The following is a 16,660-nucleotide window of genomic DNA, read 5'->3' as shown; positions in this document are numbered from 1 at the left end:
TGAAAGCAAGTGCCAACTGTCAACAATCAAGACCAACAACAAGATTTTCAGATATAGGAGGATAAACTATCAAGTACGAACGATAAACTCAACTTACTAGATAAATAAACAAAGATTAGTATTCAGCTATAAACAAAGATTTGGAGGGGAAAAAACACATTAATGTTGAAAACTAGCTAAATAAGAAACTAATAAATCTACATAACCGACAAAGAATTAGACAAGTGAACACCATATGATTTCATCAAGGGAACACTTAAAATACATCCAAAGCTACAATTTAAATAGACCAATTTCGCCAATACAAACTATGACTCAAAACAATATATTTTTGATTTTCTTTATGAAATTACTAACATACAATCACAATTACAAATAACTTAATTGAAAAACAGCTTCTATAGCATAAGCCTGACTTCAACTAAAATTTATTAACTTTCACAAAGAAATAATAAATTGACTAACAATTTCTACAGCATAGGCTTAGCATTAACTGCATTACAAATTATGTGCTCAAGGCACTTTTTTATAATCTTTCAATAGGCAGCTTTTCAGAATTAAGTGATAATAAAATATTCCTAGTCAATCTCCAATTTAAAGCAACTCTATTCCTTTTTGCAAAAAAGGAAATAGAACACCTTTAGAGAAGACTCATTCCAAAGCAAGTCATTAGAATAAAATCTTAATAATATGTTCAATTCTATCTCATCTGGGAAAGTATCGATTTTTGCCAATTGAGTTATTTTTGGAAATCTAACAATATCAACTTTTCACTTTGACTTGCAAACTTTGTTAAATTTTCTATAGTTTAAAGCTTTTTTAAACCCTAATGGCTATGGAACTCATGATTGCCTTCAAAAAAGCAACTTTATAAAAATAGGAAGTTGGTTTTTTGAGCTCCTCACTATTTCTCAAAAAACCATACCTGCTCAAAATGATAGTTCCAATGTAAGATGCCAGTCTAGGTTTTCTTTGAATTCTACTAAATGTTTGATGAAATGCGAATTAGAGCCATGTAATCTCCATAGTTCCTCATGTTAGATTTTTCCACTTCTAGTTTAAATTGTATGATACCTTTTCATCAGCAATTCCCTCCCATGAAGGGTATCAACCAGAGTCATGTAATTTCCACAGCCCATCATGTTAACCTGAACTGCATCACTATAGTCGGCACCCTCCCCTCCATATAGATATAGATTAGATGATCTTTTGTCTAGAAGGCTTTTTGTGCATCCTTTCTCGTGTGCACAACAAGGCCCCACCCGATTTAATTAATCAGCGTATGGAATTAGCTAATCTATATTCTGCTACTTCTGGTTTAAACTGTGTGGTAACTTTTCATCATCTATTGCTATAATATCTCAATTATATTTTGGTTTTGATCCTTGTCTACTCAATTCATCAAATGTTAGACAAATTCCCATAACACAAAAATATAAACTAGATTTGTTGCTTTACCAAACATCATAGTTAAATCACCATTGACAGGCCATCAACATAATATAATTAAATATTCAGAATTATGACTACACATACATGGATGAGATAACAATTATCTAACCTTCAAGTCATTATAGCCACATATTACATTTGCATTTCATTACAATATGATTCAAGTCACCATGACTTTTCCAATGCCTAGGTGTTAAATTTGCAAACACATCTCACCTTTCAAGGCAGATTGAACCCATTTTTTTGCTCAATACTAGTGCTTAGAAAACTGATGAAGGGTACTCCCCTTACAAACCCAAACACACAACAACAATAGAGAAATAACCAAAAAATGCAAGAAAGAAACACATGCCTTGTATTATCACTTTTCTTCTTTTTGGAGCCCAGCGGTCCATCAATTCATTTTTCTCACCCAGATTGAATTTCACTGAAACTTGAGTTTTGGTGGCACAACTTCCGAGAGCCATAAATTTTGACTCAGACATTTGATTTGCTATTATAACATATTCTTGGAAAGCTCATGAAGAGATCTACAACGCCAAATACATCTAAAGATCTATTTGTCTAGAATTCAACCTTTTCTGAGGATTCTAAGGTCCTCAAATTTGAGTTTGAAACTTCATTGGAGAAATTTCTCAAGACAAACTTTAATATCTTCCGAATGGTGCAAGATATTGAGATGATTCTTTCACCAATCAATTTATTTTTCAATTTTTCTCCTTGGTCAATTTTCATGTCCATACAAACCCAAATAGGCCGACTTACTAAAAATAGCAACTGAATATTTTTTGGCTGTTTCAAGCTTCTAACTGTCCTACACCTCGTATGTGTCATCTTGGGCTCCAAAACAACTAAAGAAATCTACAAAAGCAAAAAAAATACAATATTTTCAGATGATCCAAGATTGCCCTTACACCACTGGATGCTCCTACATCAAACACCCGGGGTAATTTGACAAGTGACCTTGTCACATCTTAGGTGTTGGAGGAAAAACAAGATGGTCAACCTTAGCCTTAGACAACCATGATGAATCTTCAATAGGCCTACCTTTCCACTTGACCAAATACTCCTCATACTACCTATTTCATGTGCTTCTAACCACATGGCTATCTGGGATGTCTTCTATCTCCTCTAAAGTAGTTAATAAAATATTCCACTGTGCTTTTGCTATTTCATCTTCAATACCGCCTTCATGATACTCCGTCAAATCTGAAATATTAAAGCCAAGTGAAATGTTAAGTCCACTTGGCAACTCTACCCCATAAGCACTTCCTGAATCATGCTTCTTCAAATTTCTACATGGCCAAAATTTCATCTATTACTTATTATATGTTCCTATTGGAAACCTCTCTTTCCCAAATGAACCATGACTTTGTCTCCAATCTAAAATTCCTTATATCTTCTTTTATGATCTACCTTATCCTTGTACTAAATATTCATCTTATTAATATGTTTTCTCACGTCTTCATGCAAATTCTTTAGGTTCTCTGCAAAGTCTTCAACTTCGGCACTACTTTTTCTCCTTTGTCCATCTTCCTTAACTCTAAAGCATTTATAGGACTACTTCCATATACAATCTGGAATGGTGATTTACTTGTACTATTGACAAAATTATTGGATGCAAACTCTGCCTACTGAAAATCAAATGCCATCCCTTGGGCTTATCTACTACTAAACATCTCAACAGGTTAGCCAAACTCCTATTCACCACATCGGTCTACCCATTTGTCTTTGGATGGTGTGCTGAATTGAACTTCAAATCTATCTTCAACTTTTTCCACAATGTCCTCCAAAAGTACCCAACAAACTTGTTGTCTCGATCTGAAACTATACTCTTTGGTAGACCATGTAGTCTCACCACCTCTTTGAAAAATAACTCTGCCACATTAACAACATTATTAGTCTTCTTACAAGGAATAAAGTGTGTCATCTTCAAGAATCTATCCACGACCACAAAAAAGGAATAATGTCCTCTTTGAGTCCTCAGTAAACCAAGAACAAAGACCATACTAATATCCTCCCATGGCCTCTCTTGTACAGGTAACGGCTTATACGGCCCTATATTCTTCCTGGTGCCTATTGCCATCTGATATACTCTACAACTTTTCACAAACTTCTTAACATCTTGCTGCAATTGTGGCCAATAATAATGCTCACTGATGAGAGAAATGGCCTTATCTCGACCAAAGTGTCTTGCCAACCCTCCACTATGCTCCTTAATTAGGTTCTATCTCAAGGAACTCTTTGAAATGCACAACTTGCTTCCTCTGAATAACATCCCATCTTGGATTATAAAATTCAATCACTTGATCCTGTCTAAAGCAATAGGCTCCATGCAAGCTCTCCAAGCCTCTCCAAAATCAGGTTCTTCCGAATACAAACTCTTGAGTTCGTGGAACTCAACAAGTTCGATTTGCATGTCTCACAACAAATTTTGCCTTCTACTCAAGGCATCTACAACTTTGTTAGATTTTCCACTCCTATGCTTCAAAACAAAGGTGTAACTTTGCAAAAACTCAACCCATTTTAAATGCCTTCAATTCAACTTTCCTTGGCTATTCAAATATTGTAAAGCTTGATGATTAGTAAATAAAACAAACTCTTTTGGCAAAAGATAATCTCTCCCCTTCTCCAATGCCTGAACTATAGCATAAAACTCTTGATCATAAATAGAATGTTTTCTCTTGGCATCATTCAACTTTTCATTGAAATAAGTGATGGGTTTACGTTCCTTACTCGGAACTGCTCCAATGGCATTGCCACTAACATTACAATCTACCTGAAATACCTTGTTAAAATCTGGAATTGCCAAAACAAATTGCTTCCACCATAGTTCCTTCCTGGAGGCATTTTTTTCCCACTTTTCTCAATGACCCACAACCACAGTCCTAGTGAAAACTGCCTCACATTCGGTGATCTATTTACACACTCGGGAACTTTTACTCTAATACCACTTGATGAAGGGTACTCCCCTTACAAACCCAAACACACATCAACAATAGAGAAATATCCAGAAAATGCAACAAACACATGCCTTATATTATCTCAAGGAAATGAATTACAACATTCAGAAAAATAGCATGCTTTAGCCATATGCGCTTTCTTATTACATAAATATGCAAGCTAGAGCCACAATCTGCACTACGAGATCTATCATCTATAACCCCCGTTCACCCCTTTATATAGCACCAATAAACTCCTTAGAATGTTCTGGAAAGCGTAACTTTTCTTGTTTTTGACGCCTAGTTGTTCATCAATTCATTTTTCCTGCCCAAGTGGAATTTCATTGAAACTTGAGTTTTGGTGGCATAAATTTTGGGAGCCATAAATTTTGACTTGAGCATTCCATTTGCTATTATTACATATCATTGCAAAGCTTACAAAAAGATCTGAAACACCAAATACATCTAAAGATCTATTTGTCCAGATTTCAACCATTTTCAAAGTTTCAAGGTCCTCAAATTTGAAATAACCTACGCTAATCTGCCTTTTATTTTTTCAGTTTCGTATGCTTGAAAATTCGTCAAACACTTTGTATGCACAGAACGATTTCTGAGTTCTTCTTTGTATTGTGAGCTTAAGGGGTTGTAGTTGATGCCAAATCACATAATATTACAAGGAAATGAAAGGCTGACAATATGCATATAACTTTTGACAATAGAGATCCAAGGAATAACAACTTTAAGAGCATAAATCAGAACTGATAAATAATTTATTTATGACTGTTACAACCTTGTCTCAGACTGAAACTTCATACCAATGAGTGTTTTTTCATCAACCATACAAGAGTCAAATCAATTCTTTGCATACCCGTTACCCTTGCTTGTTACCATAGTGTTGTGACGTTTTCACACATCGCCCCATTGCAAATGGGGACCCATGTTTTTTGCTTTTTAGGGTTTTTTTTTTGGTCTTTTAGGGTTTTGTTAGTTAGCCTTTGCATTTTGAGTGTTGTCGGGGAGATCAATAGGATAGCAGGTCCTGCTGGAGTGAAGTCCTGATCTTGAAAATTTGGCTAAGTCTGAAAGTCCTGATCCTAAAATTTGGCTAGTCTGGAATGTCCTGATCCTGAAATTTGACTAAGTCTGGAAACTGAAAAACCTCAAAAAACAAGATTTTGCAATATAACTCCTGGAGGTCTGAAACCACTCTCAAACATCCTGAAAGTATATATGGAATATAACTTAAAGCACTTATACTTAAATGTTATATTCCATAAAAATTATCCTGATGGAGAGTTCAAAAAGTTAAATTTCGCTCCTGTCCTTCACTGAGGATCCAGAGCGAAAAGCGCTCCTGTCCCTCTCCAAGGGTCCAAGGCGAATCGCTCATGTCCCTCACCAAGGGTCCAGAGCGAAAAAGCTTAGTGGAGTCATTCCTGACCTTGTTTGGACAAATTGAGACATCAAAGGCATGAAGGAGGACGTAATCAACCCATTGAAGATAGTTTTGAAAGTTAACAAGGCATAAATGAGCTCATAAAGGCCAGGGTGCTCCTGTCCCTCTCCAAGGGACCAGAGCGATTTTCCCTCAAGACAAGTTTTTGGCAAAAGGAAGACAAGTTTCGCGTTTGAGGTGGGTGAAGGAAGACGCAATCAATCCGTTGAAGATAATTTTCGAAGCTAGCAAAACACAAGTGAGCTTATAAATGCAAAATCGCTCCTGTCCCTCTCCCAAGGACCAAGGCGAAAAACACATTAGCTAACCTTCCTCTCCAAATTCGAACGAATCCAAGTCAAGACGCAAGGTCAAAATGATGTTTAAAAGGTTTCACGGAGGAATGAAGTAACAAAGGCCATCAAGTTGATGAAAAATGGCTAGGGCGCTCCTGTCCCTCACCAAGGGACCTGAGCGAAATTTTCAAAATACTTAATTATCTAGCATTGTGAAATACTATTTCTTGCTTCCAGGACTCAAGATGAAGGGGGGAATGATATTCGACGTCTAGAAAGTGATTCAAGGTTGATACGATTAAGAATTTGTGCAATAAACTAAAAGGCGCTCCTGTCCTTCAGTCAAGGACCAAGGCGATATTCATTAAAACAATCATTTCCTTCCAAGACCACGCCAAGGCAAGGTTGTGCAAAGTCAGAAATGCCTTTAAGAAGATGATGAACAAAGAAATTACCCCAAGAATCAATAATCTTAGGCTCAAATACAAAAATCGCTCCTGTCCTTCACTGGAGGACTAGGGCGAAAATCCTTAGAAGAGCTCGTTTTGTCTTGAGAGGGCGAATTGAACATGCATAGGACGAACAATAATGACCATTGCCTACCTCACAACTTGCATTGGCGATTGGAAAAGACAAAAACAAAGGGCAAAAGGCAAAATCGCTCCTGTCCCTCACCAAGGGACCAGGGCGAAAATGGTTCTAAGGAGCATTCGTTCCAAAAATTGAATAGATCAAACTCAAGATTTCAAGTAAAATGCCATTTTGGACGTCCAGGATGAAGTGTTGAACGTGAAAAACAAGAATTGTAAGGCTAAAGTGTAAGGGCGCTCCTGTCCCTCTCCCAGGGACCAGAGCGATCTTGTTGATGTCCATTATCTTGCCATGCCTAGGCGCCAATATCATCTATGACACATTAAATGCCAATTTTGATAAAACCTTGAAATATTTTTGAAATTAAATTGACATTTAATAAGTGCGCAAAACATTTAATAATTAATTTATGCCTTTAAAAAATCGAAATTTTAATTATAAAGGCATTTAAAATTAATTATTATTAATTTAAAAATAAAATTGGGGCGCTTGGGGTATTATTTAATGTTTTTATAAAGTCGGCCTCTTCTTTTATTAAATTTTTATTTATTTTTGGCCTATTTTCCAAGTCAGCCTATGGGAAATTGCAATGGTAAGCGCCTATATAGTGGGGGTATCTTGAGCGATGTTAATCCATCATTCACTCATTCACTCAAGTGCGATTTGGAGAAGAGCAACAAGGTGCGAAATTTGGTCTAGGAAGGAGCGATTTTTGCTGAAGGCCAGAGGTGGAGCGAATTTTCCTCAAGGCATTGAAGGCTAGAGGTGGTGAAGTTGATAGAAGAAGCACATTTTGAAGACTTCGATCCACATTTTGCCTAGCAAACTTGCTTAATTTTGCATCTTTTCTTAGATTTAGTTCTCAAGTGGAGGTATGGCGAGATTCTCCTAGTCTCGATTTTGAATTTTCAATTTTCAGTTTCAAGTGGCTTAGTTAAATTTAGGAAATGATAATTCAAAGATTTATCATGAGGTTTCCTAATTTAAAACTTAAATCCTCTTTCTAGTCTATATTTCCACGTTGCAAAACATGTTACTAATTTTGAAATGTTGTGTAGGTATCAAGATGGCGACTCCCAAACTTGAAGGATCTACAAGTCGGAAGGCTCTCATCAAGGAAAATCAAGCCAGATCAAGGACGATCAAGCAACGACAAGGACGACCTTCTTCGATCCAGCCTAGCATCAACAAGGACGGCCTTCTTTGGACTTACGTCATCAAGGGCGACCTCCTCCAATCCAGTATTCCAAGGCGAGGTACAACAATCATCCTGCACATCAAGGACACAAGAAGTTAGAACAAGGGTTCGTTGAAGAAGCAGATAGTTCCAGATGAATTAATTAAAGCTAGCTTCTCAACAACATCAAGTTGAATATCTACCAAGTTACAAGTGTCAAGTTGAATATCTACCAAGTTACAAGTGTCAGACGAGGTGGCATCCTAGTCATCACTTCTCCAATCAGTGTGGTCCACCTCAGCACGTCCAGATTCAATGTACATAACTCATGGAAGGTGACACATACTTCGATGTACCTACCCCAACTATTCATTGGTGGAATTTTCCAGAGAGGACATGTGTCCAAGCAATACAATTTTATCATTGGTCAAGCATTAAATGTTATGTAATGGTTGTAACAAACCCTAATTAGGGTTTTCATTGTTGAATCTTGGCCATTGATCTCGAATTGATCTAAGCCATCGAATTGTATTGAAGGCACTATATAAGCCCTGGCATTTCATTTTGTAAAGGCAATTAGAGAGAGTTAAAATAGTTAGTAAGCAGTTGGAAGTATTAGAATAGCAATTAGAGTAGAGTAGAGAGAGAAGGCAAAGATTGTTGCCAAGATGTTGTAAAAGACTTGTAACTTCATTGAAGAAATGGTGAAATTTATGGGTTGATTCGACAATTTGCATGGTCTTTATACTTCTCATGTTTGATTTCATGTTATTAGATGAGTGGAAGAAATGTGCTTGATTGATGGTGGAATTCGTATATCCATACTACTAGCAGTTTGTTGATTGCAGACTTGCCTTGTGTAGTCAACTGGAATCATTCAGCTTAAGCCTAACTTCAATTATCGCTTCTTCATTGATATGCATCAGCGTGATGGTGTCTATGCCTGCAGTGATGATTTGAACATTATAAAGCTTTCCTTCGAAGATCGCACTAGCCTTGTGGAGATGGTCCAGCGATGTCAAAACAAGACTTAGTTAGAATTTCATCAAAGATCAATCATTGCTCCTACATTCTTAGTGTTAGGATTAGATTCCTTCCTCGCCCTCATCTTTTTTTCCTTTTTTTCCAAGTCTAAGCTAGTAAGAGCCTGTGTTCCAGCAATATTCAAAGCAAATCAGAAGTTCAGGCATCAAATGTAAGTCCCCTTGTGATTCCAGCAAATCACATCATACCACAGAGAGCTTATCCACACGTAGAGACCCTACATACAAGAACCTTGAAGTCATCCCGATTGATCATTTTTGCGACATCTTCAGCATTCGGAGGCTTTACTCAAGAGAGGATAAGGTACCTTTAGGTATTTTATTCTGTGTTTGATTGTGTACAAAATACACGTCAACACATAGACATGAAATGGCATACAACGAAAGAGAATGGAGCTGGAAATGGACTATTAACACCCTTAATGCAAATCTGAGTACAACTGAAGTGGTAACAGCAATAATGAGTCCAAAAACAAGTGCCAAATCTCCACCAAGTTTAGCCGCCTATGGTAGGAATGGAACAATGAACCCCCTGGCTAGATATGAATGCAAATGTAACCCCCAAATGGCTGACAAACACTGTAGCGCGACACTGTAGCAGCACTATTCACGCACTATTCACGACATTGTAGCAAATCACAAATCTTCCTTTCCCTTATTTTTAATGCCAATATTGCTGTCGAATCTGCTCCAAATATCTTCTTCAAATATGCCCTTCTCTATTAGAAAATCTAATAAGCCCAATGTGTTTCCTGAATGAAAACATCATTAATTTTCCTGATTGTATCTTGCAACAGCGAGAAGAATGTTGCCAAAAAGGGATTTCATCCTCCAAGCCCAATAATCAGATTTTTGAGAAATCCAATAACATAACTTCCATCTCATCCAAGCCTGCTAAGAGTGAGCTCTCCAATCCATTTTATAACTTCTTCATAAGAACTTACTCACTTGTCTTGTCAATGTGGGATAATTAAACACTTTAATATTTTATCCCTCTTTTAAGTTTTAAGTGTACCATGTACTTTTAAGTGAAAGGGGACATTTAATATTTATAACATATTACTTTATAGTCCCAGTATAGTCATTTATTAAACAAAGTTAAATAGTTTAAATTTAACTTTATATCTCGCCTGAATAAATAAATATTAAATGACTATGAATTATTGCCATCCATCTGATCATCAACCATGAAGTCAATGATGTCACTAAAGATCTGAATCATCCCAAAGCGACTTACTATAAATAGTAAAACTACATCAAAACATCTCGGAATGACCTGCGACTAAAAATGCCTAGGGAAAAAACCTCCAAGATCCTTTCTCTGTCCAGGTTAGCCTATGAGACCATGAGAAAATAGGCTAAAGACAAACCTCATACAATATGTGCTAGAAAGGGGACAGTACAAAATTTGAGTTTGAAACTTCATTGGAGAAATTTCTCAAGACAAAAACTTTAATATCTTTTAGATAGTGATTTTTCTAGATTCAAATTGTATAGATATTTTTATGTCCAACGTTTTGGATCAAACTGTATAATCCATCATCAAGGAATGAGAGTAAGGGATCATAGAGTTTGATCCGAAACATTGGACATAAATATATCTACACAACTTTAATATCTTCCAAAAGCTGCAAGATATTGAGATGTTTCTTTCACCAATCGTTTTATTTTTCAATTTCGGTCCTTGGGGTTAGTTTTCATGTCCATACGAACCCGAATAGGCCGACTTATAAAAAATAGCAAGTGAATATTTTTTGGTTGTTTCAAGCTTCTAACTACCTACACCTCGTATGTGTCATCATGGGCTTCAAAACAACTAAAGAAAACTATGAAGCAAAAGGGAAATACAATATTTTTCGGTGATGCAAGATTGCCCTTACACCACTAGATGCTCCTGCATCAAAATCATTCCCACAATGGTGTTTAAACTTACAAGTGGTTGCTAGGGTCTTTTTATGGATATTTAATATGTAGCAACTCCCTCGTACTTCCTAATGTCCCTCTTCATATCAACATAACTGCCTACTCTTACCACGCCACCCCTTTATATATTGCAATTCCTTCAAAAATCTGCTAAAGTTTTAGACATGGAGCAGTTGGGGGTAAATGAGGGTCCCAATACCCCCTACTCATCAAAAGTGGTTGCTTGAACCTCCACGTCCCTTTCTTTTAGGTGCGGCCAGGTCAACCCAATCGTGACCAATATAAAATTTCATTGTTGCCTTCCTTTATTTGATGCAAACAACTCACCCCTTACTCATCAAAAGTGGTTGCTTGAACTTCCACATCCCTTTCTTTTAGATGTGGCCAAGTCAACCCAATCGTGAACAATAAAAATTACCATTGTTGCCTTCCTTTATTTGATGCAACCAACTCATATGATGGTATGGCTGGTAGTATTCATTTGTTCCAGCGAATAAAATAAGAATTTTTGGATTATATATATATATATAAATTTTCACATTCCTTGAATCAGCACAAAATTGATCCTTGTATTCCTATTCGTGAATAAATCGAGTGATTTTTCATTCACAAGGTAAAAGCAACACCAAAGCTCAATGAACAGCAAAATAAGGGTTTCCAAAAATTGATAATGAATAGCATTTTTTACATCAAGTGCTTCTTTTATCTTTTTTCTACCCAACCCTAAAATAATTGAAATTGTTTTAAATTGAATATTCATCTTTTTTCCTGAATTTATAATTATTCATTACCTTCTAGGTAATTAATATTTCTTTTGATTGAATGATCACCTTTTCACCATGTCTCCAATATTTACTTTGACCTTATCAAATAATAATAAATTAATTGCCCTTTTCACAATTATAACCTAAAGTACCTTTTGGACAGATTAACAAATCATTATTACGATATTCCCCTAAAGTACCTTTAGGACATGGAGAAAAAAATTAGGCTTCCGGTCCTCTGACTTGATTTAGTTCAAATAAGAGGTCATTACTTTCTAAAAGTAGAACTGTTCTAAAAAGTGGATGAATTTCTATTGAGAACTAATGTAGTGTCCCATTTTATAGCCTTCCCAACAACCTTGGAAGCTCCAACATTCTTGGAGACTGCCAGCCTTTTTGGAATGGATTTTAGATAGTGCTATTCTGTTCAAGAGAACAGTTGAATCAGTTGGTTCTTTTTGGGAGCACTTTCAACATTTTGAATGCTTTAAACACTTACTTGGAGAAGTATTCTACTTTTGAAAAGTATCAATTTTCATTAAGTTGGATTTTTAGTGAGCTTCACAAAGTATGTTGGCAAAATTAGAATTTGCTTTTGGGCTATTTTTTATATTTTCCCCAACTTTGGGTGGACGTGCAAGAAATAATTAATATTTAAGTGGTCAAAAGGTGAATTAAAAGATAACTTATATTAATTTTTTATTATGGTGAATTTTAACTTTAAATGACTTGCTCAAAAAGTAAATAATAATATAGAGTCACTTTTATGGAGCTTAGGATTATTATTAAAAGGTGATTTTAAATTAAAATTTTCGGAAAGTTACTAAAAGTGCTCATAAAAGAGAAATTGGAAGAAGAGAAGCTCATTTGGAATAGGATGACAAAAAAATGCCAGATTGTTGTCTAAAATGGTAAGAAAAACACAAAAAGAAATCCTGACTGGCATGTTTTCCAAGTTAGTCACAATTTTCTTATACTTTAGTTGCACTTTTTGGTCATAGACCATTGATCCAAGTTTTTCATAAAGTTATGGTTTTTTCATCGAAAAAATCAGCAAACCACACAAGCAGAGCAATTTATCACAACTAAATCATAATTTCTGCCTCTATGATTGAGATGATGTAGTTTATGATATGCATATGGAATGAAGGTAATGTCTGCCCTTCACTTGATTGGCACACATTACATTCAATGTTAGAAATAATATAGTCCATCAATTTTGTACTGGTTTTATGTTTCAAGACGCATTGAGATCTGGGAGAAATTCATGACAGCTGCTTTATAAAACCTGATGTTTTGCTCATGACAGTAATTAAGGTTTAACTCGAGGGTGTGCCATTGCTTCATAAATAAAAAATGTTATTGTATCCCTAATTAAGGTATTCGTGCATGGGATAGTTATTAATTCTAAAGCCAAATAGATGTTTATGTTGAGAATTTGTTTAATGTCCATCCAGTTTGTTGATAACAGTTACCTCTTTTTAAATGGATAAATACATACTCTGTCAAATTTTATAAAAGGATTCCTTTCTTTGTTCCTCTTCTCTATGAAGTATTCTAATAATTCTTTCTTCTGCTCTTCTCTAGATTAAATTGCCTGAAAAATTTCAAAGTTGATCTAGTTCTCTAAGTCTGTATTAATATCCCCTTTGCACAATAAATTATTGCTTATGTGAATAAAATTTGAGATAACAAAGGGCGTTAAATAGTTTAGTGTTCTCCTGTATTCAGTTATGCTGCAGTACATTTTCCACTGGTCAATCAGGAATTAGCAGGGTTGCTAAATAGCTAACCTGTCCGAGACAACAACTTTCTTCTTAAGTTTACAGCATGACCTGCAATCGTTAGAACAGACATAAGATATCCAATGGTTTTAGGAAATAATGATCTGAATACAAATAAACATGACTACTAAAGGCAAAACAAGTTCAATGAAAATCTTACAACAACTGATCAAGATGGGTCATATCACAATGCTTATACACAAAAGACTCTGCTTCCCGTTGCCTCTCAGAAAGACGAATGCCATCAATAATTGATGCATGATTTAAAGCATCAGAAAAAATAGCAACCCTTTCATCAGTTGTTGGTCTACCATTGAGAGATAAAAGAGAACTGATATTTCCAAGAGATGTCATCACTACCATATTTGCAGCAAACCCTGTAGGGCACAATAAGGAATCCTGAACAAAACCCAAACCGCAAAATCAGCTACCTTCAATAGAAAGTGTTGTAAATGATATATTGGGATGTATTCAGGAATAATGCAGTGTTCAAGTTAGCTAAGCTTTACGCTTTCCAAACCATTAAATAAGATTATACAATAGAATACATAGCTAACAATTACTATAAAAAGACAAAAATTTAAGTTTATGATATTCTACAGCAAATAAATATGGGGATTCACAATGCATAACTAAAAATTATAAAAAACTAAATGCAGGATTTATAAATTCCACCACACACACACATTGAATACCAAAGCTTCACATAACCATAGTGTTGAGGTGGCTAAAATTGCATTGCTACGACTCCATCCGGTCAACGCAGAATAGAATGTACTTGCTGAGTATCCTATCCTCTCCTGAGATAAGGAAATCCCTAATGCTGTTTCAATTGATCAATGGGGACGACCTCAAGGTTTCAATTGTCAGGTCTTGACTGTAGGATAGCTCAGTGATTGATGTGATTTGTTGGGAGCACAAGGGGACTTCCGTTTTGCAACAAGCTGGTCTGTTGCGATTTTCGGATTGCGAAATAAAAGCAAAAGGGAAGGGTTCAGGAAGCCTAAGGACAAGGAAGATAACAGTTAATGCAGAGGGTAGACAGATTTCGATAAACCAGTTCTTGTTTTGCTAGAGACAACCTCACAACTAGACAAGAACGGTGCAAGCTCCAAGGGATGAAGGATTTTCAGACCGGAGACATTCGTTTTAGGCACCCAATTCTGGCGCAGCCTAAGACGAACACCTGCAGTTGAACTAAGCACAGTTTTGGGTTCAGACTAACCATGCACGGTGACCTACAATCAACAAACCCCCAATGGTATGAACCATAAATGCATCAAATACCCCTCCACACTTCACCATTAAAATCCATGCACTCTAAAATCAACTAGCTGAAAGAAACAATGCAAACATACTAAAGCAAAGACAACAAACACCATATTTCAATGTTCATATATTTGCTTCAGAAGCCATTACAACAATTTCTTCTGCATCTCTATGCTACTGCTAAAATCTAACCTGTTCTAACTCTAAAATCTAGCTACAAAATTCTAACTATCTAACCCTTTACAAAAGAAAGGCCTCTGCCTCTTATAGAATTTACAATATGAACCAGAGGCTAGGATGGATTGCACCCAAGGGTTCTGATCTGCCTCCCAGAATCTGACAGCCTTAACCCATGCCCATTAAACTCTCAGTCATCCACCCAACAACCCTCTCAACTGCCTACAACTGTTTGGATTTAATTTGGGTCTATCCGGTGGTTGAACATAACTAACCTATGTCCCCTTTGTTTCAAAATATCTTGAGTGGGGCCCACAGGCAGTTTTACAATAAAACAGTTTCAGTTCTTAAAACTGAATACCTAGAATTAAATCCAGCTGTGTATTTCTCAGGAATGCATAGACTTGCAGCATTCAAAGTGTTCTTTGGTCTTTGGTCCCGATGGTGGACTTTAGCTTGGGTTCTGGTGGCACGCTTCCCAATGCTCGGTTCAGATCTCGCACTCCTGCAGCACGCTCCTACATCTTCTTCTTCAGCCTTCAGCGCCTGGCTTTGTTGTTTCAGGCTTTCTCCTAGTTCCTTCTGATGACATCCTGCGACCTACAAACAATTGATTTCACTTTAATAAATCAATTTGAAAAGTTAATTAATTTTATTTGACAAATACTAAATTTTATTTACAACGTCTGGCTTCGAGAAGCTCTTTGTGAGATGTATCTTTTAAATGCCCTCTCCAAACGTGAAATCCGATCCTCGTCTTGATTCGCTCTCTAAGTTCAGAAGAAATTCAGGCCTGCGAGGTGAACTGTGAGATGTTAAGACTTAAATTTATTTGTTCTCCTGATTTTTCAGACCATTTGAACAAACTGTGAGAAGTTAGGCAATGGGAGTATCTCGGACAATGTTCGATTTACTTGCTTTCAATGTCTTAACTCCTCCTTGAAGACTTCGGGACATTTAGACACGTTGGGAATATTTTAACACTCCAGTTGTCATCGTTCGAGTTTCGGCCAACATGGCTAAAATGTGAGAGTTTGTTTTAAAACACCCTCATTGCAAATGGTGAAGTACTTCTTTTCTTCAAGCCCAGTCGAACTTGGACTTCCCAGAAAAGACCTTCTCAGTAAAGTAGAAGATCCATTCCTCAAAAAAATTAGATTGAGGGAGTCCCATAACTCGGCTGAGTAAGGTGACCATATCACCATACTCATTATAAAAATCACTTTTGGGGGTCTTTTTATTGATCCTAATGTTTGGGGGCCTTCTTTCTTTGTACCATTCTACGTTTATCAACGTCTTGCATTTAGCAGGAATCATGTTATAAGCAACCTACGCCTCATCAATAGCTGTAGCAACAAGATTATTGGGAAATGGGATATCAAATGCCTCCCCAATGGCCTCAGGTGTGAAATCAGTTAGCACCATCCCCTCTAGGACCACTAATATGGTTTCTGGTTGATAATGTCTGGCAGCCTCAACCACTAGTTCATAATTTTGCACAGTCGGAGGGAAACCTGCCGGCTGAGCAATACCGCTCTCCATCATCTGCCTGGGCTTGCCATAGGCGTTTGAAGAGTATACCCTGTTCCTAAAATCCTGAATGTCTACGTGGCCCAAATCAATGTCACCTACGTTCTCCCATATGCTCTAGACCTTCGTCTCCCTAACTCCTCCCCTTTGGTATTGGTACTTCATTTTCTCGCCTCTGCGAGGAATGTCAGACTTGGAAACCCAAGACATTCCGGTTGCACCAAGTGTCTTTGAGAATTCTACCACCGATCTAGGCATCTATCTTGCACAACCGCAC

The 16,660-nt window shown here is 36.6% G+C and overlaps 1 protein-coding gene across 2 annotated transcripts in view; it reads right to left on the bottom strand.

Moving 5' to 3' along the window:
- The window catches only part of LOC131061525 (8-amino-7-oxononanoate synthase), a 209,135-nt gene that overhangs the window by 111,908 nt on the left and 80,567 nt on the right, over positions 1-16,660 (bottom strand). For both annotated transcript variants that reach the window (XM_057995255.2, XM_057995256.2), the window contains 2 exons: positions 13,568-13,806; positions 13,417-13,458 (listed from right to left, as the gene is read on the bottom strand). In XM_057995255.2, coding sequence (XP_057851238.1) covers positions 13,417-13,458; positions 13,568-13,806 — 281 coding nt within the window. The remainder of the gene's footprint in view (positions 1-13,416; positions 13,459-13,567; positions 13,807-16,660) is intronic.

The sequence above is a fragment of the Cryptomeria japonica genome, chromosome 8, assembly GCF_030272615.1.
Source record: "Cryptomeria japonica chromosome 8, Sugi_1.0, whole genome shotgun sequence".
Taxonomy (NCBI): Eukaryota; Viridiplantae; Streptophyta; class Pinopsida; order Cupressales; family Cupressaceae; genus Cryptomeria; species Cryptomeria japonica.
The sequence above is the reverse complement of the archived record's forward strand: the minus strand, read 5'-3'. Positions and strand labels throughout refer to the sequence as shown.